The following is a 27,137-nucleotide window of genomic DNA, read 5'->3' on the forward strand; positions in this document are numbered from 1 at the left end:
TCCACAAGGAGAGCAACAGAGACAAAAACTCTGGGCTCAGGGTCCTGAAGAGACTGGCGCACGAACCAAGGACCATGCATGGAGATAACCTAGACCCCCTGCTCAGATGTAGCCGATGGCAGCTCAGTCTCCAAGTGGGTTCCTGAGTAAGAGGAGCAGGGTTGGCATAAACTCATTTGCCTGCTCTTTGATCACTTTTCCCTGGAGATTTCACTACAGAGGAAGAGGATCCAGACAGTCCTGATGAAATTTGATAAGCTAGGTTCAGATGGAAGGGGAAAACTCCCCCTTTCAGTGGATTAGGGGAAGGGAATATGGGGATAAAAAGGAGGGAGTATGGGATCAAAAGGAGATGAAGGAGGGGGCTACAATCAGGATATAAAATGAATAAATTGTAAAAAAGAAAGAAAGAAAGAAAGAAAGAAAGAAAGAAAGAAAGAAAGAAAGAAAGAAGGAAAGATGAGTAGTGTGGCTTGGCCACATTATACACTGTCATTGTAAGTCCTTATCTTATAAAAGCTTTATGTCTGCCTTTACAGAAAACGAGATGAGGTACCCAGAGGGCAGAGTATCTGCTCCAGGAGTACAGGTTTAAAAAGTAATCAGCACTGGAACTGATGGCATCTCCTGACTGAAAGGTTCCAGAGGAAGCTGTACTCTCAGGTCAATGCTTAGGAGACTAGTCCAGGCTAAAAAGACAAGTCAATAAATATCTGGGCAGGAAGGGTCAGAGGAAGATGGGATAGCTGAAGCTGTCCAGCTAATAGAGTAATGAGGGCAAAATGCAAACATTCAAAAAGACAGCCCAGGGACTATGTAAGCGTAGAAAGAAGAGAAGTGACTAAAGGGACTCAAGAGACTCGAAAATCAGAATAGAGCTAAATTCCAGGGAAGACAAAAGAAGAATATTGTTCATGAAAGGTGGAGCAGTCAAGAGCTGCAAAGCTATCATCTGGAACAAATATTTAAAAAGGGATACTGAGTTGGTAGTTTTGAGGATCCACTGACTTTGAAGAAAAAAATCTATTCAACTAGAGATACATCAGTTTTCAAGGAGCTAAGGAAAATTCTGAAGGAAAGAGAGGGGAAGCTATGAAAGTAGAGAATTCTAGAAGACTAAATGCTAAAGAGAATGAGCTAGTAAGTTCAGTGATAGCAAAAGGAGAGAACAGTTACTAAAATAAGGATTCCTGGTATTTTACTAACTTTTAGACAAAGTTGAAGCAATTTAAGCAAATGAAAAATGGTTAAAACCTGTTATAGAAAGTAACAAGATAGAAAAACATGACAGTAAGAATTCAAGCAAAAGTCTAAAGATAACATTTTTACTTTCAATGATTTTAATTGTGGATCAGAGAAAAAATGTGAAAATTAAGCTTTTAAAAATCTTCAATCGTCTGTTTTGTTATTAAGTAACTCTTCAGCAAAGAGAACCGTTTAAAAGATGTTTTCTTTTTAATTTTTTAAAATGTGCATGTTGTTGTGACTGGGTGTATGGCGCAGTGCCATGTGCAGATGTGGTGGGAGCCAGAAGGTGGGGCTGAATGCCCTGAGACTGGAGTTAGCTGCCATGTGGACATGGCACTGAACCTGGTCCTCTGCAAAACAGCAAGTGCTTTTAACCTCTAATTTTTCTCGCCTCAGGAAAACACTTTTCTAAACTTAATGTTATGCTGGTATTTTTCAGTTTATCTTCTTTAGGTCATACATTATTAGTCTGTTTAAAAAGATTTTGCTGCCAATTTAACTCAATTCTTTATCAGTATCCAGTTCTGAAGAAAAAATAGTTCATTTTTAAATACTTTTTAAAATACTCATATTTTTGTACTAGGATTAATCTTTATTATTCCTTCTGTCTCAGACCAACAAAACTAACTAAAGTTTACTATTTCTATATATAAATGCCATAGGCAGGAACAGGATTCTCTCTAACTCGTTTTTGTTTGAGCTTTACAATGAGTATATATAACATTTAAAATAACATAGAACTTCTATAACAAAATATTAGAAGACATTAATTTAGTTACCTATAATATAGGTAATTAATTACCTATAATTTAGGTATCAACTTAAAGTTCACCATTCTCATATTAAAGGACCACTAATTGTTAAGAATTTATGAAAAGAAAATGTGCTGCATTTTATGAAATAGGGACACTAAATAAAAAGCACACTTAAGAAATTTTCCAAGCCAGGCATAGTGGTACATGCCTGTAATCCCAGCACTTGGGGAGGCAGAGGCAGGAGGTTCTCTGTGAATTCAAGGCTGGACTAAGAGTACAAAGTGAGTCTAGGGCAGCCAGGGCTATATCTTGAAAAAAAAGAAAAAAATCCCAATTATTTGCTGTATTTGTATGAATATTTTGCCTGAATGTATGCATATATACCATGTGTGTGCCTTCTGCCTGCAGAGATGAGAAGAGGCATCAGATCCCAGGAAGTGGAGCTATAGACGGCTGTGTGCTGGGAACCAAACTCAGGTCTTTTGTAGGAGCAGCAAGTCTTCTTAACTGCTGAGCCATCTCTTCAGTCCCATAAAGAAAAACAAAAAACCCAAACCCAAACATAACACATTTTGCCTCTAAAAGTCACGCTGGGGAAAGAGCTCAGTTTTGCACACATGAGGACCTGGCCTGAGTCCATGTAGAAAGCCAGGTTTGGCAGAGCATGCCCCACCCTCAGCACTGGAGCGCAGAGACAGGCACACAACCCTAGTCAGGAGGGAGAATGTCGGTTCAGGGAGAGATGCCGACTCGGGGCAATGATGCAGGCAGTGCAGTGGAAGAAGATACTTGATTTCCTGTTCTGACTCTCCACACATGCACAATGACACATGAACCTTTCAATTCACGTGCAAGCACTCCCCTACACACCACACAAAAAAATAATAAATAAAAAAAAGAATCCTGAAAGCTAACCTTAACATGAAATTACTTTTTGGCTATAAATTTACTCATATAAAAGCATAAGTTATTGTGTTCAAAAGAAGATATTTAAATGAACACACGCTTAGAAGATAAGTAATATCTCAGGCTGTAAGTGTAACAGGCTACAGAAATACTTTGAAAAACAATATGTATCATAATTTACCATTAAAACTTTATTATAAATAAAAGTAAAATAAAAAATAAGCCATTAAATTTTTCAGAAAACAAGAATATGCTTTAAAATTACATATTTCAGCTGAAATCTAGTTATTACCTCTGCGTCTTATCTACGAAAATCCATCTTTTAAACTAGCATGGAGAAGCGTGCTAGACTTTCTGAAGGCCAACAAGAAAAACAGAATGGAATTTCCTAAAACCCACTCTCCATTTTTCTCATGACAAATATTTACTACTCATAGTTATTCATTTATCCTTGTGGAAGCTGTCTTACATTTGCCCGCTGACAGCTGAACAAACAGAAGAGGTCTGTTGCCCTCAACATTTCTGAGCACTTATTACACAAGCAAGGAAAATGATTTGTAGGGCACTGTGTGCGCTTCCTACTGCTCCCCAAGATACCTGGAATCAGCAGCTCCTTATCACATCTGACAGATGAGCATTAGTGAGCTTTTCAGCATTGCTCTAGAAAACTCTCATCAGAAAAGGGTAGACTGCTGTCTGTCCTCTTTGGCATGTACCAGACTCAAGAGGATGGCTTATCAGATTTAGAAAGTCTAGCAGAGAGGCCTAGATTGTGCTTTCTGAGGCAGCATTGCTTTCAGTCCCTTTGTATGATTAGGAAGAGGGTTCAAGGTCAAAAAAGGATAAACAAAAATGCCAGTAATTAAGACCCTAAACAAGGGCATGCCAGAATGACACACGCAAACACTAAACCACATAGCTTCAGTGTGGACTTAAAAATATTCACCAGTTCTACTTCTGTGGATACTGAAGTTATTTCTAAATGATATGTGCACATGCATACATACATGCTTCTATATGATTCTGCATTATGTCAAGAATCATCATGGCTCAGGCCTTGGAAAAAATAAGAAATAAGAGTAGATATGAGGGTGAACTTGCAGGGAATGTCCATGCTATCATACAGCATCTGGCTAAGATTCACTCAGTTAGAAGTGAATTCAGGCACAGCCTGTAGAAGATGAAATAACTTCATAACAGCTGAGAAGCCTTTCTCCTTCCTTGCCTCCCAGGACTATGCTAGTAACTTTGAATCAGATCGTATATTAAAATCTCCATGATTATTTATTGACCACTAGAGAAAATAATATTCATTTTAAAATAAGATAATAAATACTTGATTCAGAATATTTGCTTAGCTAATATTTGTGCATCTAGACAATGTTGGAGTCATAATTTCCCAGTATAAGTTTGTTTTCTATGACAGTCAGTCATAACAATGAAGGAAGACTATTTAAATGTTAAATGTGCAACATTTAACACTTTCCCCTTCTTTTCCGTTTTTGTTGTTTGTTTGTTTTGTTTTAATTTTCATGTGTGCAGGTCAGAAGACAACTTGGGACAACTTGCAGGAGTTAGTTCTCCTCTTCTGGCACAGCTCAGGTCCTCAGGCCTGGCAGCAGTTACTGGCACATTTACCTGTGGAGCCAACCCACTGGCCCTTGACCTCCTTTTCAGATCCCAAGTTAATCAGCCTTACAGAGACTGTGCATTACTGCTCTGGAATGGTGTCACTGGGCAGAATGCTGGTCTTTCAGGGTTAGGAAAGCCAGTGGAACTGCAGTTGACCTATGGGAATTAGGTGAGCCACCTTTCAGTCTAGTACATGGTGTGTAGGGTTTTTCTAATCTAGTTATAAGACGGAATGATTAAAGCAATAATCTAAAACCATGCGGAAAGCAAAAAAAAAAAAAAAAAATGCCGTATTTTTTGGAGCCTAGTATATTTCCTCTACTAAGAATTTTTAACATTAATGTGAGACATTAAGTATCTGTATCTGTCAACTCATCAAGCAAATAAGCAAACAAATAAAATGTATTCGTTAAGATGTCAGGGAGCAACGCTCCCACTCTAAGTACACTATATATGGTAGAATGGAGCACAAGCTACACGGAACAAGAAGTGCGCTTCTTTTGTTCAAGCCCATGCCTCAAAATCACGCCTGCTACTGCATTTTTAATAGCCTTCTCTTCCCCAAACACTACATGCTCCTTTAAATGGAAGGAATAACAATTTAAGTGGAGATAATATTGCCTTTTGTTAAATGTTACTTAACACATTAGGAGAAAAATAAGTCCCCTGAGATGAAAGACATGAGGTAGGCAATGAGCTAATTCGTAAAGACGGCTCCTACGGCAACGCGCACACCCATGGCAGGGCTGTCTGGCAAAGGTGACCTGGGACCCATATCTAGTGAAGAATGATCATCTAGTGCAGTGCTTCTCAACCTATGGGTCGTAAACGCTCTGGGGATTGCTTATCAGACACTCTGCACATCAGATACTTGTATTATGGCTCATAATAATAGCAAAATTATAGTTATGAAGTAGCAATGAAATAATTTTGTGGTTAGAGGTCACCACAACATGAGGAACTGCATTGAGTCACAGCATTAGGAAGGTTGAGAACCGCTTATCTAATGAAAGCTAACTGAACTTAATTATGACACACACTCTGGAAACAGCTATGCTATTCAGGTACAACTGAGGTATTTAAGCTGGGAGTGATTCAGTTGTCATTCTATGTGAAAAGGGGACAGCAATATTAGAAACTTACACAGAAGTTTGCTGTAAGACTTTCTAGCTCCTTTCCTCCTAGTTCACTTAACTAGCTCTCTCCACTTTCCCACATCCTTGAAATCTTCATTCCTTTACTCTTTCTGCACTACTTTCATCCTCCCATTTTCATTTAGACTGAACACTGTTAGTGGCATGCCCAGTCATCTAAATCATCCTTTCCCCACTTTTCTATGCTGCTCTTTATATGGTATCCAAAAGGGCAACTTCTTGATAATTCCTGCACACGTAGATCTCAACATTTACTCGCTGTTTTAAAAACTTGAGTATAATTCAAGTATAATTCATTATCATCTATTTAAAGAGCCAATTCACGTGTTTTGTTCACACATCACTGCCTCATACCATCATCCAATTCAGGCTCACACCTCTTCTTTAAACCAATTTTATTAAGTTTTAAGATTTATTTATTTTACTGAGTGTTCTATCTGCATGTACACCTGCATGCCAGAAGAGGGCATCAGATCCCAGTATAAATGCCTGTGAGCCACCATGTGGTTGCTGGGAATCGAACTCAGGACCTCTAAAAAAAAAAGCAGAAAATGCTCTTAAACAGCTGAGCCATTTCTCCATCCCCCAGGCTCACAACTTTTGCTTCACTCTCAGCAAATACTATTTTCTTACATTTTCTAAAAGCAATGGAAGGTATTAATTTTTTTACCTTGATAATAGTTATTTATGTAAACAGTGAAAACATACGTAAGCAGTTGTTATATGAATTCCAGAACTTTCTATTCAGTTACTTACTTTCAAGGGCTCAGATATCACTTTATGTGTTACCTGTCATCTTACTCTTTTCTCTCAAGCTTTCTTCCTTCAAAGATCCCTATTTTAGTAAAGATTATAATTATTTTCCTAGATGTTGAGGACACCCAAATTTATCCCTCACCCTCACCCCAGACTAACATAACACTGTTTACAGATTATACTTAGAATACATGTCAGAGACCTCTACTTCCCTCATCTTGACTTTCACCATTCATGTCACTCCTGTCATCTCCACCACAGTGATACCTCAGTGGTCACTGTTCTACCTCTAACCCATTCCCCACAAGGCAGCCAAAGTGGTTTTTCTAAGCCATAAACTACCTTATTTTACCCCACTGCTAAAGATATTCTTTAATGTCTTTCCATTGTGTTTGGAGAAAAGCCATCAGCAGTTCTCATCTTCCATAATTCCTCTAAACCCAACAGTGTCTGGACCCATCCCCTTTTCCACATTACAGCAACAACCTCTGCTCTTTGCAGTCCCAGTCCATACACAAGCACTCAAGGCTGCACACATCCAGTTCTTCAAGGTCTTAAAGATGCTGTCTTTTTCTTTTACCTTAATTTCCTAGGTATGGCGATCTTTTCTAATTATTTTTTCATAATTTATTCATTATATATCCCGATTGAAGCACCCTCCCTCAACTCCTCCCTGTCCCACCTGCCCTCCCTCTTTCCTCCATCCCTTCCCCTAGTCCACTGAAAGGGGAAGTTCTCCACTATTGCTATCTGCCCATAGCTTGTTAAGTCTCATCAGGACTGTTTAGATCCTCTTCCTGCATGGCCTGACAAGGCTGCATCATCAGGGGTGAGTGATCAGAGAGCAGTTAACCCAGTTCAGGATAGAGGCAGCTCCTGCTCCCCTCACTCAGAGATCCACGTGGAGATTATGCTACCAACTGGTCACATCTGAGCAGGGGATCTAGGTCTTCTCTATGCATGGTCCTCGGTTGATGCATCAGTCTCTGCAGGACCCCCTAGGCTCAGATCCTTTAGCTTTGTTGACCTCACTGCGGGTCTCCTGTCCCCTCCATGTCCTTCTATCCCCACACCTCTCTTCTTCCATAAGACTCCCTGCGCTCTGCCCAAAGTTTGGTGGTGTGATCTTAAATTTCAATATGTGACTTTCAAATATACTATACCCAGGCATGAAATACTCCTCATAGTTACTAAAGACAAAACTATTCGTCAACACAGATGAGAAAACGAAGGTAGGAAAGGTTATAAAGGTCTTACTGTTAGTAATCTGTGAAGCTGGTATTGAACCAAACATGGAGCGTGTGTGCTTTTAGCCACCAGCTTCAGCAGTAAGAAGGCAGAAGATGAACACAAATTCTCATCTTATACCAAAGGTTGACAAATTTTGTCTCCATCAGAAGTGCGTGAAACAGGGCAGGAGCCTACCATAGAGGGTCTCTGAAAGACTCTACCTAGCAGTGTATTAAAGCAGATGCAGAAACTCATAACCAAACCTTGGGCAGAGTGCAGGGAATCATATGAAAGAAGGGGAGTTAGTGAGACCTGGAGAGGACGGGGGCTCCACAAGGACTTAATATATCTAGGCACAGGAGTCTTTTCTGAGACTGATTCTCCAACCAAGGACCATGCACGGATATAACTTAGAACCCCTGCTCAGACGTAGCCTATGGCAGCTCAGTATCCAAGTGGGTTCCCTAGTAAGGGGAACAGGGACTGTCTCTGACATGAACTCAGTGGCTGGCTCTTTGACACCCCCCCCCCCAGAGAGGAGTGGCCCTGCTAGGCCACAGAGGAGGACATTGTAGCCAGTCCTGAAGAGACCTGATAAACTATTGTCAGATGGTCAGATGGAAGGGGAGGAAGACCTCTCCTATCAGTGGACTTAGAGAGGGGCAGGGAGGAGATGAGGGAGGGAGGGTGAGATTGGGAGGGAATGAGAGGGGGCTACAGCTGGGATACAAAGTAAATAACCTGTAATTAATATAAAAAAGTAAAAATCATAAAAAAAAGAAGTACCTGAAGAACACATTAAATCATAGGTTACTTGGATTGTTTCTAGAATGTTTGGTTAACTAGATCTTTAGTGGTACCTAAAAAATTCATTTAAGTAAAAAAAATAAAAGTGTGCGTGTGTGTGTGTGTGTGACATGTGTGCAGAGACCTTCAGAGGCCTGCAGAGGCCGGCATCTTCCCTGAAGCTGGAGTTTACAGTGGTAGTGAGATCTTCCTCCCCTGCTTCCCTGGTTTCTGGGAACCAAATTAGAACCCTTGGACAGAGCAGCAAATGCTCCTAATTCCTGAGCCACCTTTAGTCATGTTTCCCCCAGGCATTCAGTTCTGACAGGTCCAGGAGACGTGCACACTGTGGGTCCAGTGAGCACACGTAAGGATAACCAGCAAGGGCTTCAGAGCACAAACAGGTACGTGTGAAAAGGCAAAAGTCTTCACTCACTGGTTAGTGAGCAGTGCTGGGTGAATCTTTTTCTTTTAGTCTGCTTACAGGCTATTTTAGTAAAGGCTGCTAAACACGGGCATTCACATACAAATAACATAACGTAACACTGACACGAAAGCAGAAAAAGAAATAACTGAAAGTTCAATTTAGATGCTGTTTATTAAAACAGTGTATGTACCTATGGATGTTCCAAGTGATTAGCTCCAGGCTCTGCACCATCCTCCTGCTCATTGTAATACTTTTATAATCAAAGTAAAATAAAAATACCAATAACATCTCAGTATTTGCTTTTGACAAAATCTTACAGAATGTGTATTACTCAACATACATATTCTCTTTGGTTTAAAGACCAGTTTAATAGATGTTTGTGTCAGAGGCTGAAGACGCAAGCGAGTGGCAAGTCTCCTGTCAAACCCTGGTCTTTTCTTCACCATGGGGAAAAAGATGTGTTAGACCCCCAGAGCGCCCCAGCCCTCAGCTAAATTGACTGCACACGTTTTCTTTCCTCATCATCTTCTTCACTCAAACAATACTCTCCTCTCCCCCAGTTTCAAAGACTGTCTTTTAGATTTAGTGTAATATAGTCCATGCCTCCTTTAGCTTCCCACTAACCTCCTCTTGTGACAAGAAATCCTAATGATTTATTTTACCTGCATGTTTGACTGTTCCATAATTGATTTAAATTTATTACCATGTGCATTTATATACACTTTCTCTTGTTCTACATTCTGATAAATAATCCCTAAATGCCCAAAATCTATATATTTTTTCTCTTTACCAAAACCCTTCCCACCCAACCAACTAGGAATTGCAATAGGTTTAAACTGCATATATATAACTCTGGCTACACAGCCTTTGCCCCCTACTGTAACTATGAAAATATTAATAATAATGACTTTATTATCATCATCATCCACAACTTCCTCTAACACTCCAATTTGGATTCTGGAAATATACTTCATCTATTTACTCACAATGTTACTAAGTTCAATTAAACTATTAGCCTTACTTTACAGAGAGAAATTTGAGTTGTTTGTGTGTTTGGTATAGTGGCTTCACAGATAAAAATTCTCCCCAAAATTTCTGTAGTAGATCCTTCATCTACAGAATCAGAGAGAAAGTCTGTTACAAGGCCTACAAAAAACAAACAAACAAACAAACAAAAAACAAAAAAAACAGTGTTCTGACCCATGCCTCCTCTATTGCCTTCCTGATTTTCTTCTTCTTCCCTTCCTTCTGGATACTCTGGAAATACATGACTATATTCTGAAATGCCTATCTCATTAGCCCCAGAAGGAATTCTCCATTGCACATAAAATTAGAGTGGCTGAAAAGATAGACTGTGACTTGTAACCCTAACCCCAACCCTAACCCTGACAGACGAAGCCTGGCAGACTTTAAAGAAGGCTGTGGGGTAAGGTCAACCCAGTGCAGCAAGCCTGAGCACACCACAGACTCACCATTGAGAGACCAAAAGATTAAAAATCAGCAGCTATTAATATTTAAGGCCTGAACTAGCTGGGTGGAGAAGTCCAGGAATGCCCTGAGGGGAAGAACTGCTTTACTGCATTCCTTCCCTACCCACTAGAGATACAGTTGCTAGGAAACTGGCCCATCCCCCTAGGGAGGGTCACCAGGTCATTAATGGTTTGGGGACCTTCCTATAGCCAATCAATGCAAAATGCAGCATTTCGACCAATAGATGCTTGCCAGGCAGGAATTGCCCCTGCCTTGGGCATGCTGGGAGGGACCAGAATCTTTAAATCACCCAACTAGCCTGGGCACAGGACACTCAGCACTCACTGCTTCAGCGTGGGGGGTGTGGGCCCAAGCTGCAGCTTGTAATGATTTATAATAAAAAGAACCTCATGTATTTACAGCAGAGTCTATTTATTCCTGGTCTTTTGGGGTTCGTGAACTGGGCAGAACACTATCTCATGACAGAAAGGTGTGACTAAGGAAAGTCATGCTGCTGCAGCAGTCCACAGTAAAGCAACGTGGCACAGCTTTTCTATCTTAATGAGAAATGAGGAGGTCAAAGGCCAAAATACCTGTATAGAAGCATATTTCTGTGCGTTAGTCCTGCCCAATGTAATTTAGCATAGCCCTGGTGATTTAATTTTTGGGTGTATGTATGGTACATGCATGTGTGCATACGTGTGGTTATTTTAAAGAGGGCACCATGCATTTTCCTGCCCTTTACATAAGCCACTGAATAATGGAGTCTTTTCTTGCTGACTAAGATAATAACTGTAAATATCATTTGTTTTTCTAGCTCTCAGAAAATCTGGAACTTTAGGCTGATAACACAAGTGGTCCTGATGAAAACTGACTTGAAATATGTCACAACCTCTTAAACTGATCATATATCTCATGTTGGAAGCACCACTGCATAGGTTTCCTGTCTTGACAAGTATTGAGGAAATAAACGAAAGACCAAACAGCTGTATGAAAATGTATTTCCTGTGAAAGGGAGAGGTGTGCGTGGGGGGGATTATCTAAATATACTGTACTCATGTATGAAAAGAGCAAAAAAGAAATAACAAATTTTTACTCATGCCATCAATGTGCTTTACATCTTCAGGTTCTTATAAAACATCTTGATCTCATCACTACGTCAAGACAACAGCTTCTAACATTGTCAAACATGTACTGAATGTTTGACCCTTGTTAAATATTCTTCTCCTGCCTTTTTGAACAATTTACAAACTCACTTTAAGATAGTAGAAATCCTTGATTCCTGGACAACAAAGAGAGCTAACAACTAAAAACCAACCTTTAAAGCAGTCCTTGGAGGCTCATGAGACTAAGCAGGAAGATTACAGTAAGTTCCAGGCAGGCCTGGGCTACAGTGTGTGACCTTATTTCAAAACAAACAAAATAATCCTGTGAAGCAATAACATGTATTGAGAGACGTTCCCGGTTGAGACACCAATCCTGAAATGGTGACACTATGCTCAGTCAGTGGCCCCTACACCCATGTAAATGGGTTTAAGTCAAAACACATATCAGTATGTGACCTTTCTTTATTATGAAAACAGGGATAATTAAAATTTAAGTGAGATGCTTATCACACCGCTGAGCCAGTGGCAAACAAGCGCTCAGCATATGCACAATGACACATACTGCTGAAGATTTACTACTTGATGACATTTTGTTCAACTTCTTTAATTTTGCCTTAAGGCTTGAATATCAGCAAAAACAATAACTATTTGTGCTAAACATTGTTGTAATCTGTTGATACATAATATTTTAAGAATTTAAAATAATCTTAATTGTGAATAATTTTATATTACCTAAATATAGGACAAAGAATCATAAAATTTGAGGTGGGGCTGACAAGATGGCTCAGCAGGAAAAAGCACTTATGAGATTACCCAAGTTCAACATGGTAGAGAGAACAAACTTTTGTAAGTTGTCCTCTGACCTCCACAACACAGACACACACACACACACACACACACGCTTAATAAGTAAATAAATAAATGTAAATTTTTTTGAGAACACACAAATGTCAGGCATGCATTTCAATCAGGCATCAAGAAACAAGCAACATGACCAGAGACTGTGTGCCTGTCTTGCAGTGAGGTTTACTTTTTAAAAGGACATATTGTACAGTCAGGGGACATTTACATGTGTCTAGACACAAACTTGACCGAAAGCAGCGGCATTTTCTGCTGTGGGTTATTGCACCTACAGCAGCTGCAGTAACTCTGAGGGGCACAGGCTATGGCCCTTCGAGTGGCTGCTCGAAACAACTGTTTGTGATTTAGCCTGCCCTCAGCTGCTCAGTCTCCCTCTGAATGAGGCTGTTGCTCACACCTCACTGCCTCCACTGTTTCCCAGCTACTTACTACTCATTATCATTTGAGCTAAACTCCAAGGCATTCACTTCCTGTCTTCCTGTTTGATAATGAACGATTTACATGACTGTGAGTCAGTGTTTCTTGCCTTTGCTGAGGTAAACTGACAAGTAGCAGAATGCTGATTGCTATCTCTGGTTCCTAGCTCCTTGTGCTACAAGGAGGACCAGATCTGCTCCTCTTTGGAAAAGCTCTGGGAAGTAATTACTAAAACCTGAAGTTCCCCAAGGCAGGTGGGAAGGAAGCCACACACTAGATTTTACCCTTAAGTTATAAATATTGTCCAGCTGGGAGAACACAGGAGACACAAAATTTCCAGATGCATTAGTAGAGAGTACTTCTCAAATTCTACTACTCACCATAGTGAGTTGGCTTTTAAGGAATACAGTACATAGCTGTAGGCCCAGGGATCCTCAAATAGATGGATACCCCTGAAAGAAGAGCTAGGCATATGCATCTTGAATTTTCTCTACTGGCATTATTTCAAGTGGCATACAAAACACACATAAGAAATTCTAGTATCAGTTAATGAAAACTGACCTTGTGAAAAGGCTTTACTTGGTTATTTTGCCTTTGCAGAGCTTAGACAAGCTGTTAGGACTATATTTTTGTCTATCAAGCATACATAGACATATTAACTAGACTTTAACAGTCAACAACTACAAAAACAAAACAAAACAAAACAAAACAACAACAGAAGAACAAAAATCAACAACAGTGTCCATAGTCTCTTCAGTTATTCTTAGCTTTCTGTAGCATGAGTTTCCCTGAAGAGTAGGCACTACAGCAAGAGGTCAGAGGAATATGCTCGTGGTCCCTCTGCAAGTCAGGAAAGCGGCCTTCTAAAGGTCACAGGCAAATAGGAATGGCTTAGTTGTGAAAAGCTTGTAATAATCATAAGTATCAAAGTAAGGCTCACAGGGTGGAGAGTGAACTGTTCAAGACTGGACAGGCAGCTAGCTCTCCACAGCACAGCACACAGTACACAGACTGGACGGTCAGCTCCCCAGATTACACAGGGGAGAAGACTGGATGGTCAGTCTCCCCAGTGCTGCACAGGGTTCCTGCTTTTCACAGCCAGAGAATTTGTTTTGAGAAGTTTCTCCTAGTGGCTTGTTTTTGAGTCTGATTTGAGAGTAATATTACAGAACTCCTACTTTATTTCAGAGTACTAAATGACTTCTAAAAGCCCTTTCAGGGGAGCCAAGATGGCGGCGCCGGGAGAGCACTGTGTCTGAGAAGCAGGACAGCACTCGCCGGGCAGTGACCAGGAGACTGAACTCTGGGCCCTAAAACTACAGCAATCGTGTTTCCCAGGTGAGGGGAGGCTCCCACGGTGTGGGAATCGGTCGGGTCCACTCACGGCTACCCAGCCAGAACCTGGAAGAAATCCCGGGTCACGCAGGCTTTGGGTCTCCAGGCTGGTGCCATAAGCCTGCATGTCCCCATCACTCTCCCAGGCTGATCCGTGGGCACAAGGGTGCCTGAGACTGGGAGTCCCAGTCGCAAAAAAATACCCACAGGGAAGCCAAGTTGCAAGTCTGATCACGGGTCACCCAGTCTTTCCCTGGAAGGTCTCTCGGACCGCGGGCACCCGCTGCCATCACAACTAAGCTCCCGCCGGGCAGAGAGCTGTGTGCCCAGCTCACCGGTACAGACGAGCTGCGCGCCCCAGTGCAAAAGAGACCGGGAACCCTGAGATCAACCCCCAGATACTGCTCCAAGGGGCAACCAGTTATCCCTAATAAAATCGACCAAACCACGGGACACACAGGTTACAGCAGCTGATCACTAAATTTACAGCAAGAAACCCAGAAGGAGGGCAGCTGTCTCCAGGACTTCTCCCGGTGAGAGGAGAGCCCTCTTGACTAATCAGGACCACAGTTACCACCCAGGTCTCAATGCCTGAGGTGAGCTGTAGCAACTCCTGAAAAACACCGGCCATCCAATGACTATAACCAAAAAGCTGAGAAGGCTTCCTTCAGGAAAAACCATCTTCCTGCCAAAAGGATTCTCTCCACTATAAGAGTCCAGGAACAACCAGAAACTAACTTCAAACAACTAAGATAGCCCAATGGGTAGAGGACAGCGTAAAAGTTCAACCAACAAAAGCCAGAGTAACATGGCATCTCCAGAACCCAGTTATCCAGGGGCAAATAGCCCTAGACACCCCAGTATAATGAAATTCAAGGAGATGACCTAACATCTACGCTCATGAAGAAGATAACAGAGGAAACAAATAAAATACGAAAAGAAATAGAGGAAGCTGCAGCCAAACAGTTTGTGGCCTTTAGAGAGGAAATGCTTAAATCACTGAATGAAATAAAAGAAAGAGTGGATTGCTCAAACAAACAGCTGAAGGAATTGACGGAAAAACATGAAAATACAGTCAGACAGGTGAAGGAAAACAACAAAATAGCTCAAGACCTGAAGATAGAATTGGAAAAATTAAAAAAAAAAAAAACACTAATGGAAGAAATGGTGGAGAGAAAGAACTTAGGGAAGAAAGCAGGAACTACAGAGGTAAGCATAACCAATAGGCTACAAGAAATGGAAGAAAGAATCTCAGGTGTGGAAGATACAATGGAAGAAATCGATGTATCTGTCAAAGAAAATGTTAAATCCAAAAAATTTCTGACACAGACCGTCCAAGAAATCCAAGACAATATGAAAAGACAAAACCTAAGAATAATAGGTATAGAGGAAAAAGAAGACTCCCTTCTCCAAGGCCCAGAAAATATTTTCAACAAAATCATTGAAGAAAATTTCCCCAACTTAAAGGAGAGGCCAATAAGAATACAAGAGGCCTATAGAACACCCAATAAATTAGACCAGAAAAGAAAATCCTCCCGCCACATAATCATCAAAACCATAAGTATACAGAACAAAGAAAAAAATACTAAAAGCTGCAAGAGAAAAAGGCCAACCCATTAGTGGCAAACCCATTAGAATCACACCTGACTTTTCAACAGAGACTATGAAAGCCAGAAGGGCCTGGACGGATACCATGCAGACCCTAAGAGAACACAGATGTCAGCCCAGGCTACTATACCCTGCAAAACTCTCAGTCCTCAGAGACGGAGAAAACAAGATATTCAATGACAAAAACAAATTTCAACAATACCTATAAACAAATCCAGCATTACAGAAGACACTAGAAAGGAAAATACAACCCAAGAAAACTAGTTACATCCAAGAAAACACAGGAAATAAATAACCCCACTACAGTAAAAAAAAAAAAAAAAGCAACCAAGCACACAACCGTATGACCACAGCCAACATCAAATTCAAAGGATCTAACAGCCACTGGTCATTAATCTCTCTCAATATCAATAGACTTAATTCTCCAATAAAAAGACACAGACTAACAGAATGGATGGGTAAACAAAACCCAGCAATCTGTTGTATACAAGAAACACACCTAAGTCACAAAGATAGACATTACCTGAGGGTAAAGGGATGAAAGATGGCTTTCTAAGCAAATGGATGCAAGAAGCAAGCAGGAGTAGCCATTCTAATATCTGATAAAATAGACTTTCAACCAAAATTAATCAAAAGAGATGGAGAAGGACACTTCATACTCATCAAGGGAAAATTCCACCAAGAAGACATCACAATCCTGAACATCTATGCCCCAAATACAAGGGCACCCACATTTGTGAAAGAAACATTCATAAAACTTAAACCACACATAGATCCCCACACACTAATAGTCGGAGACTTCAACACCCCACTCTCAACAAAGGACAGGTCAACTAAACAGAAATTAAACAAAGAAACAATATCTCTAACAGAGGTCATGAATCAAATGGACCTAACAGACATTTACAGAACCTTACACCCAAACACAAAAGAATTTACCTTCTTCTCAGCACCTCATGGAACCTTCTCCAAAATAGACCACATAGATGGTCACAAAGCAAGCCTCAACAGATACAAGACGACTGAAATTATCCCTTGTATCCTGTCTGATCACCAGAGAATAAAGCTGGATCTCAATAACAACAGAAACAGCAAAAAGCCTACACATACATGGAAACTGAACAACTTGCTACTAAAAGACAGCTGGGTCAGGGAAGAAATAAAGAAAGAAATTAAAATCTTCCTAGAAATCAATGAAAATGAAGACACAACATACCCAAACTTGTGGGACACAATGAAGGCAGTGCTAAGAGGAAAGTTCATAGCACTAAGTGCCTTCAAGAAGAAATTCGAGACAGCGCATTCAAGCAACTTAATGGCTCACTTAAAAACCCTAGAAAAAGAAGAAGCAGACACACCAAAAAGGAGTAGATAGCTGGAAATAATCAAACTCAGGGCTGAAATCAATCAATTAGAAACAAATAAAACAATTCAAAGAATCAATTAAACCAAGAGCTGGTTCTTTGAGAAAATCAACAAGATCAACAAACCCTTAGCCAAGCTAACTAAAAGGCAGAGAGACACCACCCAAATCACCAAAATCAGAAATGAAAAGGGGGACAAAACTACAGACACTGAGGAAATCCAAACAATCATTAGGATTTACTTCAAAAGTCTATATGCCACAAAATTTGAAAATCTAAACGAAATGGACAATTTTCTTGATCAATTTTACTTACCAAAGCTGAACCAGGACCAGGTAAATCAATTAAATAGTCCTATATCCCCCAAAGAAATAGAAGTGGTCATCAAAAGTCTCCCAACCAAAAAGAGCCCAGGGCCAGATGGCTTCAGCGCAGAATTCTACCAGACCTTCAAAGAAGAGCTAACACCAATTCTCTTCAAACTATTCCACAAAGTAGAAACAGAAGGAACATTACCAAACTCTTCTATGAAGCCACAGTCACCTTGGTACCTAAACCTCACAAAGACTCAACAAAGAAAGAGAATTTCAGGCCAATCTCCCTTATGAACATTGATGCAAAAATACTCAACAAAATACTCACAAACCCAATACAAGAACACATCAAAGATATCATCCATCATGACCAAGTAGGCTTCATCCCAGGTATGCAGGGGTGGTTCAATATACAGAAATCCATCAATGTGATCCACCATATTAACAAACTGAAAGAAAAAAAAACCACATGATATTCTCCCTAGATGCTGAAAAAGCAGTTGACAAAATCCAACATCCATTCATGTTTAAAGTATTGGAGAGATCAGGATACAAGGCACATATCTAAACATAGTAAGATCAAGCCTACAGCCAACATCAAACTGAATGGAGAGAAACTTAAAGCAATCCCACTGAAATCAGGGACAAGACAAGGCTGCCCACTCTCTCCATATCTCTTCAACATAGTTCTGGAAGTCCTGGCTAGAGCAGTAAGACAGTTGAAGGAGATCAAGGGGATACAAATTGGAAAGGAAGAAGTCAAATTATCACTATTTGCAGATGATATGATAGTATACGTGAGTGACCCCCAAAATTCTACCAGGGAACTCCTACAGCTGATAAACACCTTCAGCAAAGTGGCCGGATACAAAATTAACTCAAAAAAAAAATCAGTAGCCCTCCTGTATACAAAAGACAAAAGGGCTGAGAAAGAAATTAGGGAAACAACACCCTTCACAATAGCCACAAATGACTTAAGGTACCTCGGAGTAACCCTAACCAAGGAAGTCAAAGACTTGTATGAAAAAAATTTAAAGTCTCTGAAGAAAGAATTAGAAGAAGATATGAGAAGATGGAAAGATCTCCCATGCTCATGGCTTGGCAGGATTAACATAGTAAAAATGGCCATCTTACCAAAAGCCATCTACAGATTCAATGCAATTCCCATCAAATTACCAACACAATTCTTTACAGACCTGGAAAGAAAAATTCTCAATTTCATATGGAATAACAAGAAACCCAGAATTGCTAAAACAATCCTCTACAATAAAAGATCTTCTGGAGGTATCTCCACCCCTGATCTTAAGTTGTACTATAGAGCAACAGTTTTAAAAACTGTATGGTACTGGCATAGAAACAGAATGGTGGATCAATGGAACCGAACAGAGGACCCAGAAATAAACCCACACACTTATGGACACCTGATCTTTGACAAATACGCCAAAACCATACAATGGAAAAAAGATAGCATCTTCAACAAATGGTGCTGGTCCAACTGGGTGTCTACATGTAGAAAAATGAAAATAGATCCATACTTATCACCCTGCACAAAACTGAAGTCCAAGTGGATCAAAGACCTCAACATAAAACCAGACACATTAAATCGGCTAGAAAAAAAAGTGGGGAATACCCTAGAACTCATTGGTACAGGAGAAAACTTCCTGAACAGAACACCAACAGCACAGGCTCTAAGAGCAACAACCAATAAATGGGACCTCATGAAACTGAAAAGCTTCTGCAAAGCAAAGGACATCGTCATCAAAACAAAGCGACTGCCTGCAGATTGGGAAAGAATCTTCACCAACCCTTTATCTGACAGAGGACTCATATCCAGTATATATAAAGAACTAAAGAAGCTGAAAAGCAGCAAACCAAGTAACCCACTTAAAAAATGGGGAACAGAGCTAAACAGAGAACCCTCTGTAGAGGAATATCGAATGGCAGAGAAGCACTTAAAGAAATGCTCAACCTCATTAGCCATTAGGGAAATGCAAATCAAAACAACCCTGAGATTTCACCTTACACCCATGAGAATGGCCAAGATCAAAAACTCAAGTGACAACACATGCTGGAGAGGTTGTGGAGAAAGGGGAACCCTTCTCCACTGCTGGTAGGAGTGTAAACTTGTACAACCACTCTGGAAATCAATCTGGCACTTTCTCAGACAACTAGGAATAGTGCTTCCCCAAGATCCAGCCATACCACTCCTAGGCATATATCCAAAAGAGGCTCAAGTACACAAAAAGGACATTTGCTCAACCATGTTTGTAGCAGCTTTTTTTTTGTAATAGCCAGAAGCTGTAAACAACCCAGATGCCCCTCAGCTGAAGAATGGATACAGAAATTGTGGTACATCTATACAATGGAATATTACTCAGCAATGAAAAATAAGGAAATCATGAAATTTGCAGGTAAATGGTGGGATCTGGAAAGGATCATCCTGAGTGAGTTGTCCCAGAAGCAAAAACACACACAGTATATACTCATTCATACAGACATACAACATAGGACAAACCCATTAAAATCTGTACATCTAAAGAAACTAAGCAAGAGAGAGGACCCTAACTAAAATGGTCAATCCCCATCCTGAAATGCAAAGAGGATGGACATCCGAAGAAGAAGAAAACAGGAAACTACCTAGGAACCTTCTACAGAGGTCTTCTGAAAGCCAGAAGAAGAAACCAGGAAACAAACTAGGAACCTACCACAGAGGGCCTCTGAAAGCCTCTGCCCTACAGACTATCAAAGCAGATGCTGAGCCTGATGGGCAACTGTTGGGCAGAGTGAATGGAATTTTAGGTAAGAACTGGGAAATAGTAAGAGCTGGAGAGGACAGGGTCTCCACAAGGAGAGCAACAGAACAAGAAAATTTGAACACAGGGAACTTCCCAGAGACTCATACTCCAACCAAGGACTATTCATGGAGATAACCCAGAACCCCTGCACAGATGTAGCCTATGGCAGTTCAGTGTCCAAGTGGGTTACATAGTAATGTGAAGAGGGACTGCCTCTGACATGAACTGACTGGCCTGCTCTTTAGTCACCTCCTCCTGAGGGGGAGCAGCCTTACCAGGCCATAGTAGAGGACAATGCAGCCACTCCTGATGAGAACTGATAGACTAAGATCAGAAAGGAGAGGAGAACCTCCCCTATCAGTGGACTTGGGGAGGGGCATGCATGCAGAAAGGGGAGGGAGGGTGAGATTGGCAGGGGAGGAGGGAGGGCTTATGGGGGGATACAAAATGAATAAAGTTTAATTAATAAAAAATTATATAAAAAAAGCCTTTTCAATTTTGATCTTTGGTTTTCTTCATATAATTAAATATGAAAAAAATGATGCATTAAGATTTTAAGTATGAATCATAAGCTAAAAGTTGTATGCAATCAATAATCAGAGAAGAAGGGAGGGGAGTGAGACAGTTTACCAGGTGTCTTTCCCTCCTGCCAAGCCTGGTGACCTTAGTTTGATTCACAAGTCAGCCATGGGGGAAAGAGAGAACCCGCTCCTGCAAGTTGTCCAGCAACCCCACATCATCAGTGTTGCACCTCACTCATTCCTAACAGACAAAATAAGTAAATGCAGTAAAATAAGTAAGAATCATGACTACAAGGATTATCACCACTGAAATGATTGGGAAAAAAAAGAATATGCAAAATTTTTACTTTTAAAATCATATTTCACATTCTTTGTAGAGGTTTGAGAATATTCCTGCCATATCCTCACCTTTTTAAGTATGCACAGCACAGACAATCATTCATCCATTTTTAACAGACTCTCATGGGGAGCTACATTGCGACACTCAGGAACAATGCCACTTCCAGAAAGGTGGACTTCAGCACCGCAGGGTCATTGCTTCCCAAAAGAAGCCTCGGTAAAATACAGGTGATTTGTATTTTGTAGTTATAATGACTACACAGACTGAACCTAAAATTCTACCTTTCCCTTATTACAGTGATAGAAGAATCTAAAATTTTTAGGAATTTTCATCTCAAAATACAAATGCTCTAGCACTCTCTATATTAACTCTATCTATCTATCTATCTATCTATGTATCTATCTATCTATATCAAGACGCATATAGCTAGTAACAAACATACATGTGTACGAATATATATTGTGAACATCACACATTAGATGCAAAGATATTCATATCATATATTTATATGTATAGTTTATAAAATGAGATTTTAACCAGTGAAGTACTCTTCAAATGATAGAACATTATTATCTATTAAGCAAAGACTTTGAAAACATAATTGGATAAGGGGGTAGCTATATTATCTTAACAAGGATATAAAAAAATATCTCCCTGTAGTACTCATTCATTATTAGAATGAAAAAAATATCAATATTTTATGGACCAAAACAAGATTTTATTTGTTCTTGCCATGTAATGTACAGAATAAAATCTTTTCATCAAGAAAGCATATTCCAATAAATGGTAGACAAAATTTAACAGCATGTTAAAATGTATGTGGGAATCACAGACTCATAATCACCATGTAAAAGTGAGCTCTGAAAATCCTGACAGTGAGACGTGACAAAGAAACAGATGATCGCAACCACAGAATGGGCGAAGTCTGTAGAGATGGCAGTTTGGAAGGTTCCTGTTAAACATGCATTAGATGCAGCCTGGTCTGCACACACGCACACGTAAATGGCATAAATGGAATTCTAGAGTGATAAAGTCTGATCTCAGTAACTAGGAGAGGACCTTGGGGAGAAGGAATCTGGTGGGAAAGGGATGAGAAAATAATCAGGGCAGGGGAGATTTTAATTGAAGAAAATTATAGATATGTATGAAATCATAAGCTAATAAACTAGATAAAACATTTTTAATAGTTAAAAGCTACTAATAAATCATGACTTTCCTTCTGAGAAACTTTCCTATGAAATCTACTAAAAGTCATTTGGCTGGGCATGGTGGCACACACCTTTAATCTCAGCACTTGAAAAGCAGAGGCAGGTGAATCTGAGTTTGCAGCTAGCCAGGGTTATATAGTGAGAGCCTGTCTAAAAAAAAAAAAAAAAGTTTCTAGTGTCAGGTTATGCCATTTAAAGGCATTTTATAGAGAAGCAGAGAAACATTTGATGTACATGTCAAAAGACGTGATCTTACTGATTTGAGAAAGCTGATGCTATCAGCTAGTTACAACCACATTAAGGCATGTTAGAACTGAAGAACATATGCTTGATAAAATTAATGTTTAAAAATTTAATATCTACATACAATATTTATTAAAATATTTCTTCTCTTCAGCATTTAAAACATATTATGAGCATCATCCTTTCAAAGTGTATGAATTTTTTATATTAGCAGGGTTCTGTAATCATCAACACCACAAAGTAAACCAGTAAATCAATACCACAGAACAAAGCCTTGTGATATTAGCAGTCATTCTCCTTTTGCCTACAAATGCAGCTGCTACTATTTTACTTAAAAAAAAAAACATCACTTTGTTGTAATGAACCCACAAATAAAAATATCACACAGATACATTAAGGTAGCCACTGAGACCAACACTTACCCAGTTCCAAACACTGTACATGTCAATAAACTTCTTAATGGATAGAATAACCATATGTATTTATTTCAGTAGATTTCTCTCTTCTGGACATTTAATACAAATGAAATAAATAATATGACCCTTTGTCTTTGTATGGTTCGCCTGGTATAGATGTTGCAGGCTTCGTCAACGTTTGGCAGTGCGGGACAATACTTTGAGCCTTTCCCTAACTTACTATGTTCTACCATGTGACTATATCATATTGCTTATTCAACATTCAGTGAAGGCAAGTTTTTACGACATTCTCACAAATCAACCATTTCATAGACATTGAATCCATTGTTTCACGGTATCAATATAACATTTAGATTTATGTTTTTAAGAGATAAGAATTCTCTAATAATGTCTATGAGAGAAAAACAGGGTAAATTATGAAAGCAAAAATGGAGTTAGGAAAATAGACACAACTCAGTCAATAGGTCTTATTGACTAGGAGACTGGAGGGAGGCAATTACCTCAGTGGAGAAAAGTTAGCAAAGAGTGATGTACAGCTTTCTGGTTTGTGCAAGTTTGAGTATGGGATGTCGGACCTTTAGAAAATAAGAGAGAGAGCGCAAGAGAGAAGAGAGAGAGAGAGAGAGAGAGAGAGAGAGAGAGAGAGAGAGAAAGAGAGAGAGCAAGCTATTTATTGGGGTTGATTGTTTAATAAATTGGGAGGTAATAATGATTCTAATTCTACATACTGAGTTTTGTATTTCCTGTGACAGATAAGATAGCCAGAGCTCTTAGCTGGAAAGAAAAGTTTTAAAAGAAAGTTCTCTGTGTTCTAAAATGGATGAGTATCACCAATAGATGGAATCTTCAAAAAGGCTTTCAGAGCTAATGCAAGAGTGAGTCTAAGTGGCTGCTTTAAGGACTTCATGAGCCACTTCTGTGCAATGTCATAGTGATGTCTAATCAGCTCTATTATTATAGGAAAGAAATCAAAGGCTGTGAAATAGGATGTTAAATCATCGTTAATCACAGAAGACAAGCGGTCTTACATAGAGTCATAGAAAAATGCAGTGTATAAAATCAATAAACAAAAAAATCAATTGTACTTGTAGATCTTAGCAATGAATAATCTAAAAATGATGTTGATGGAACTATTTCATTTATAATAGCACCAAAAACAAAATATACTGAGTATTTTTTAAAAAAGTGTATGACTACACCAAAAATACAATATAATTCCAAGAAAGTAAGGAAAAAAAATAAATGGAACAGCATGTCATGTTTGTAAACTGAAAAACTTAATCTTAAAAATGACAATAATTCCTCATGCTGGGAGATGGCTCAGCCCACAGGTGTTTGCTCTATAAGCCAAATAAATGACTTGAGCTTGATCCCTAGTAGGCATGGGAAAGTAGAACTGACTTCACAAAGTTTTCCTCTGACTTCTAACAGCACACATGACAATAATAGTATTTTAAATAATTAAGTTTTTATGGTGATTATTTTCAAATTGACTGAACCCAACCTCTGTCAAAATTCCAGCGGTATTTCTTTTTCAGACACTCATGAAGCTGATTTCAGGATTCATTAGAAAATACAGTAACTCCAAGGAGAAGACAGACAACATGTTCATCTTCTGAACATCTACTGAAAAGGGCATTCCTTTTCAGTACAGACAAACCAGGGTCTACTCTAAACATACAGAATCCCAACTCTAGGGGAGGTGTCAAGTATTTATATCTCTTTTTAAGTGTAAGTGTTATGTGTTAGAGTAAGATTCCTGTATTAATACAGACAAGCTGTGTTTTCACTGGAAACAAGAAGCCTAAAGAAAATATAAGTCATTGGTGCAACTAAATACAAGGGGGAAGTCCACTGTGTCCTCCGAGATGAGTTAGCATGGAAAAACACTCCCAGCAAACAAGCAAATAAAACAAATGAATTTAATAAGCTAAGTATTAAATAATGATGCATACATTTGAAAACATCTTTCAGTGGATAGAAACATGTTTAACTGTTTTTGATTATGCTCTTTGCTAACCATGGAACCAATTTCTTCTTGAGTCCCTGATTATAAGTCACATCATCAGAGTGACAAGTGATGTTTATTTTCCTGTTTGCTGTCTACTGTGCACACCCAAACTAAGAGAAATAGTGTGACTCACTGACAAGGTAAAAACATGTAGAAAGCTGAAGTGAGCAGGTGTACAGGACAAAGAGAAGATGAGAACACACATTTTAGAATCCCAATCACAGTTATTTTCACATGAAACACTGCTGCTGGTTCTCTTCCTGCCCAGTCCTCATCCTCCTTCTCTTTATTGAAAAAAGGGGTCTACCTCTACAGCCCAGACTGAAATAAAATTGTCTCAACCTTGTGGGAATATTGTGCCTCAGCCTCTCAAATGTTGGGATGGCAGGCATGAGCCACTGTGTCTGCTACAATACTTTCCCATTAAAGTGGTATAAGTTTGTTTTCACATTTTAACTATAATGTAAAATATGATATAAAACTACTATCCTACCAGCAATACCTCTGTATGAATATTTAAATAACAGTTACTCTCCTGCCTCATTGATTTAATAGTATAAAGCTCGTTTATAAAAGCAACCATGAAAACTTGAACCTGTATCAATGTTTTCTTCAAAAAAATCCCCTTTTGAAAGTGATCTTCATTAGAAAAGAAAAGTATTTTTGTGCAGCATTTATAGATATACTACGAATAGAGGTTTATGGAAAGTTCCTTAACTTTTGACCTTTTTTTAGTATCTCCAGAATAGGACATGGAAGAATGGACACAGTGTAGTCTTGACACAAAGCTAATGAAGTGGCTGAGTTTGGAAAAGTATTCTTTTCATTGGTTGGTTTACAACTCCCGTCATGGATGGTTTCAGTATATTACTTTGTGCACTAAGTTCCTATTCCTAGACCCAGTTAGACAGATTGATCCTAAGAAATGAAAGTAAATTTAAGAGTTTATGTTGTCTTGATAACACCAAAGTTTTCTTATGAACAACTGTATGAACTTCTTGCTATCGTAAGAAATTTAAGTTGCCTAGAGACATCAACCTACTCCTCTAAAATTTACAGATTCCCAAGCACTCTACATTAAGTTGAGTATAGACAGTGTCTTGATAATCATCTTGCTAGGAATATACTCTCTCTCTTGCCCTTATAAAATGAATATGAAACAAAGTGGTCTTTTTATCCTAAAGAAAAGGGTGATAGCAGTATTTAAAAGTGAAGAGCTTAGGCCATAAACTTCTGAGCTTCCATCCACCAAGCCAGCTATGCCAGTGAGAAAAGTCTGGCCCAGGCAAACGGCAAAGGCTCATGTCTTTTCTGTACAGCACAGAGAAAACATGCAAGACGCAAGTTTTACTCGGCTTTTGAAAGAAAGACGACACTGTCTCAGTAAAATTTTCTCTATTAACTAGTCATGAGATGATTATAATTTCCACAAATCAGGATGTTTTAATTATATGATCACTTGATGTAATTATCAAGTTACAACAACAGACTTGGAATTACTAAAGTCAAATCACAAAATGTGCTGTGTTTTTATGTTTACTGCATGCTGTAAAGTCCTGATAGAGTACAGATATCTCTGAGAAAAAAAAAAAAAGAAAATATATACAATAGAATTGTAAACTGTCTCAACTGTCTTCTCTTTCATTTTGGGAAAAGCTTAATATGCAATTGGGTTTTGATACAATAATTTAAATTTGACATATAAATAGGTTTTGCTCAAGTAAAATTTGTAGAAATAAAAATCAAATTCTGTTAGAAAACTTAACTTCTTCAAACTGTCACAATTTGCAATTTTCATTCTCAAGCAGATGTAGTTGAAGCAAACCCTTCATCTTGAGAAGGGGAAGTCTGACTGCACGCTGCTGATCCCCTGTGCTCTGCACCTGCCTGGAAAGAATCAGCGGCTTCCATACAGAGGCAGCAACTGTTGTGCTCTACTGCTTACGTTTCTTCTTGTGACATGTTCCTGTTCTTGCAGTTTTTCTAAGTGGATGCATTTTTAAGAAGAGAATGATCTAACATGGCTGTCTTCAAATGTGACCTGGGCATCTACTACTTCCTTCCAGAGAACAATGGATCAGATCATGCCTGAAATCTGATAATTTAAGAGGCTGAGGCAGGAGGATTATGCGTTTGAGACCAGCATGGGCTAGCCATAGCAAGTTCAGGTCCAGCCTGGGCTAAGAGTAAGATGCTATTTCAAACAACAAAAACCAGAGTATGGATAGCACTGA

General features: G+C 39.2%; 1 protein-coding gene across 44 annotated transcripts in view; it reads right to left on the reverse strand.

Moving 5' to 3' along the window:
- The window catches only part of Rims2 (regulating synaptic membrane exocytosis 2), a 522,675-nt gene that overhangs the window by 80,563 nt on the left and 414,975 nt on the right, over nucleotides 1–27,137 (reverse strand). Inside the window, exon 1 of one of the 44 annotated variants that reach the window (XM_060389560.1) lies at nucleotides 21,094–21,143. The exons of the other annotated variants lie outside the window; for them this stretch is intronic. Within the exon in view, the coding sequence (XP_060245543.1) occupies nucleotides 21,094–21,128 (35 nt within the window). The 5' untranslated portion in view covers nucleotides 21,129–21,143. Of the gene's footprint in view, nucleotides 1–21,093; nucleotides 21,144–27,137 lie in introns of those variants that run through there. 44 annotated transcript variants of the gene reach the window in all.

The sequence above is a fragment of the Meriones unguiculatus genome, chromosome 8 (genome assembly GCF_030254825.1).
Source record: "Meriones unguiculatus strain TT.TT164.6M chromosome 8, Bangor_MerUng_6.1, whole genome shotgun sequence".
In the NCBI taxonomy this organism is placed as follows: Eukaryota; Metazoa; Chordata; class Mammalia; order Rodentia; family Muridae; genus Meriones; species Meriones unguiculatus.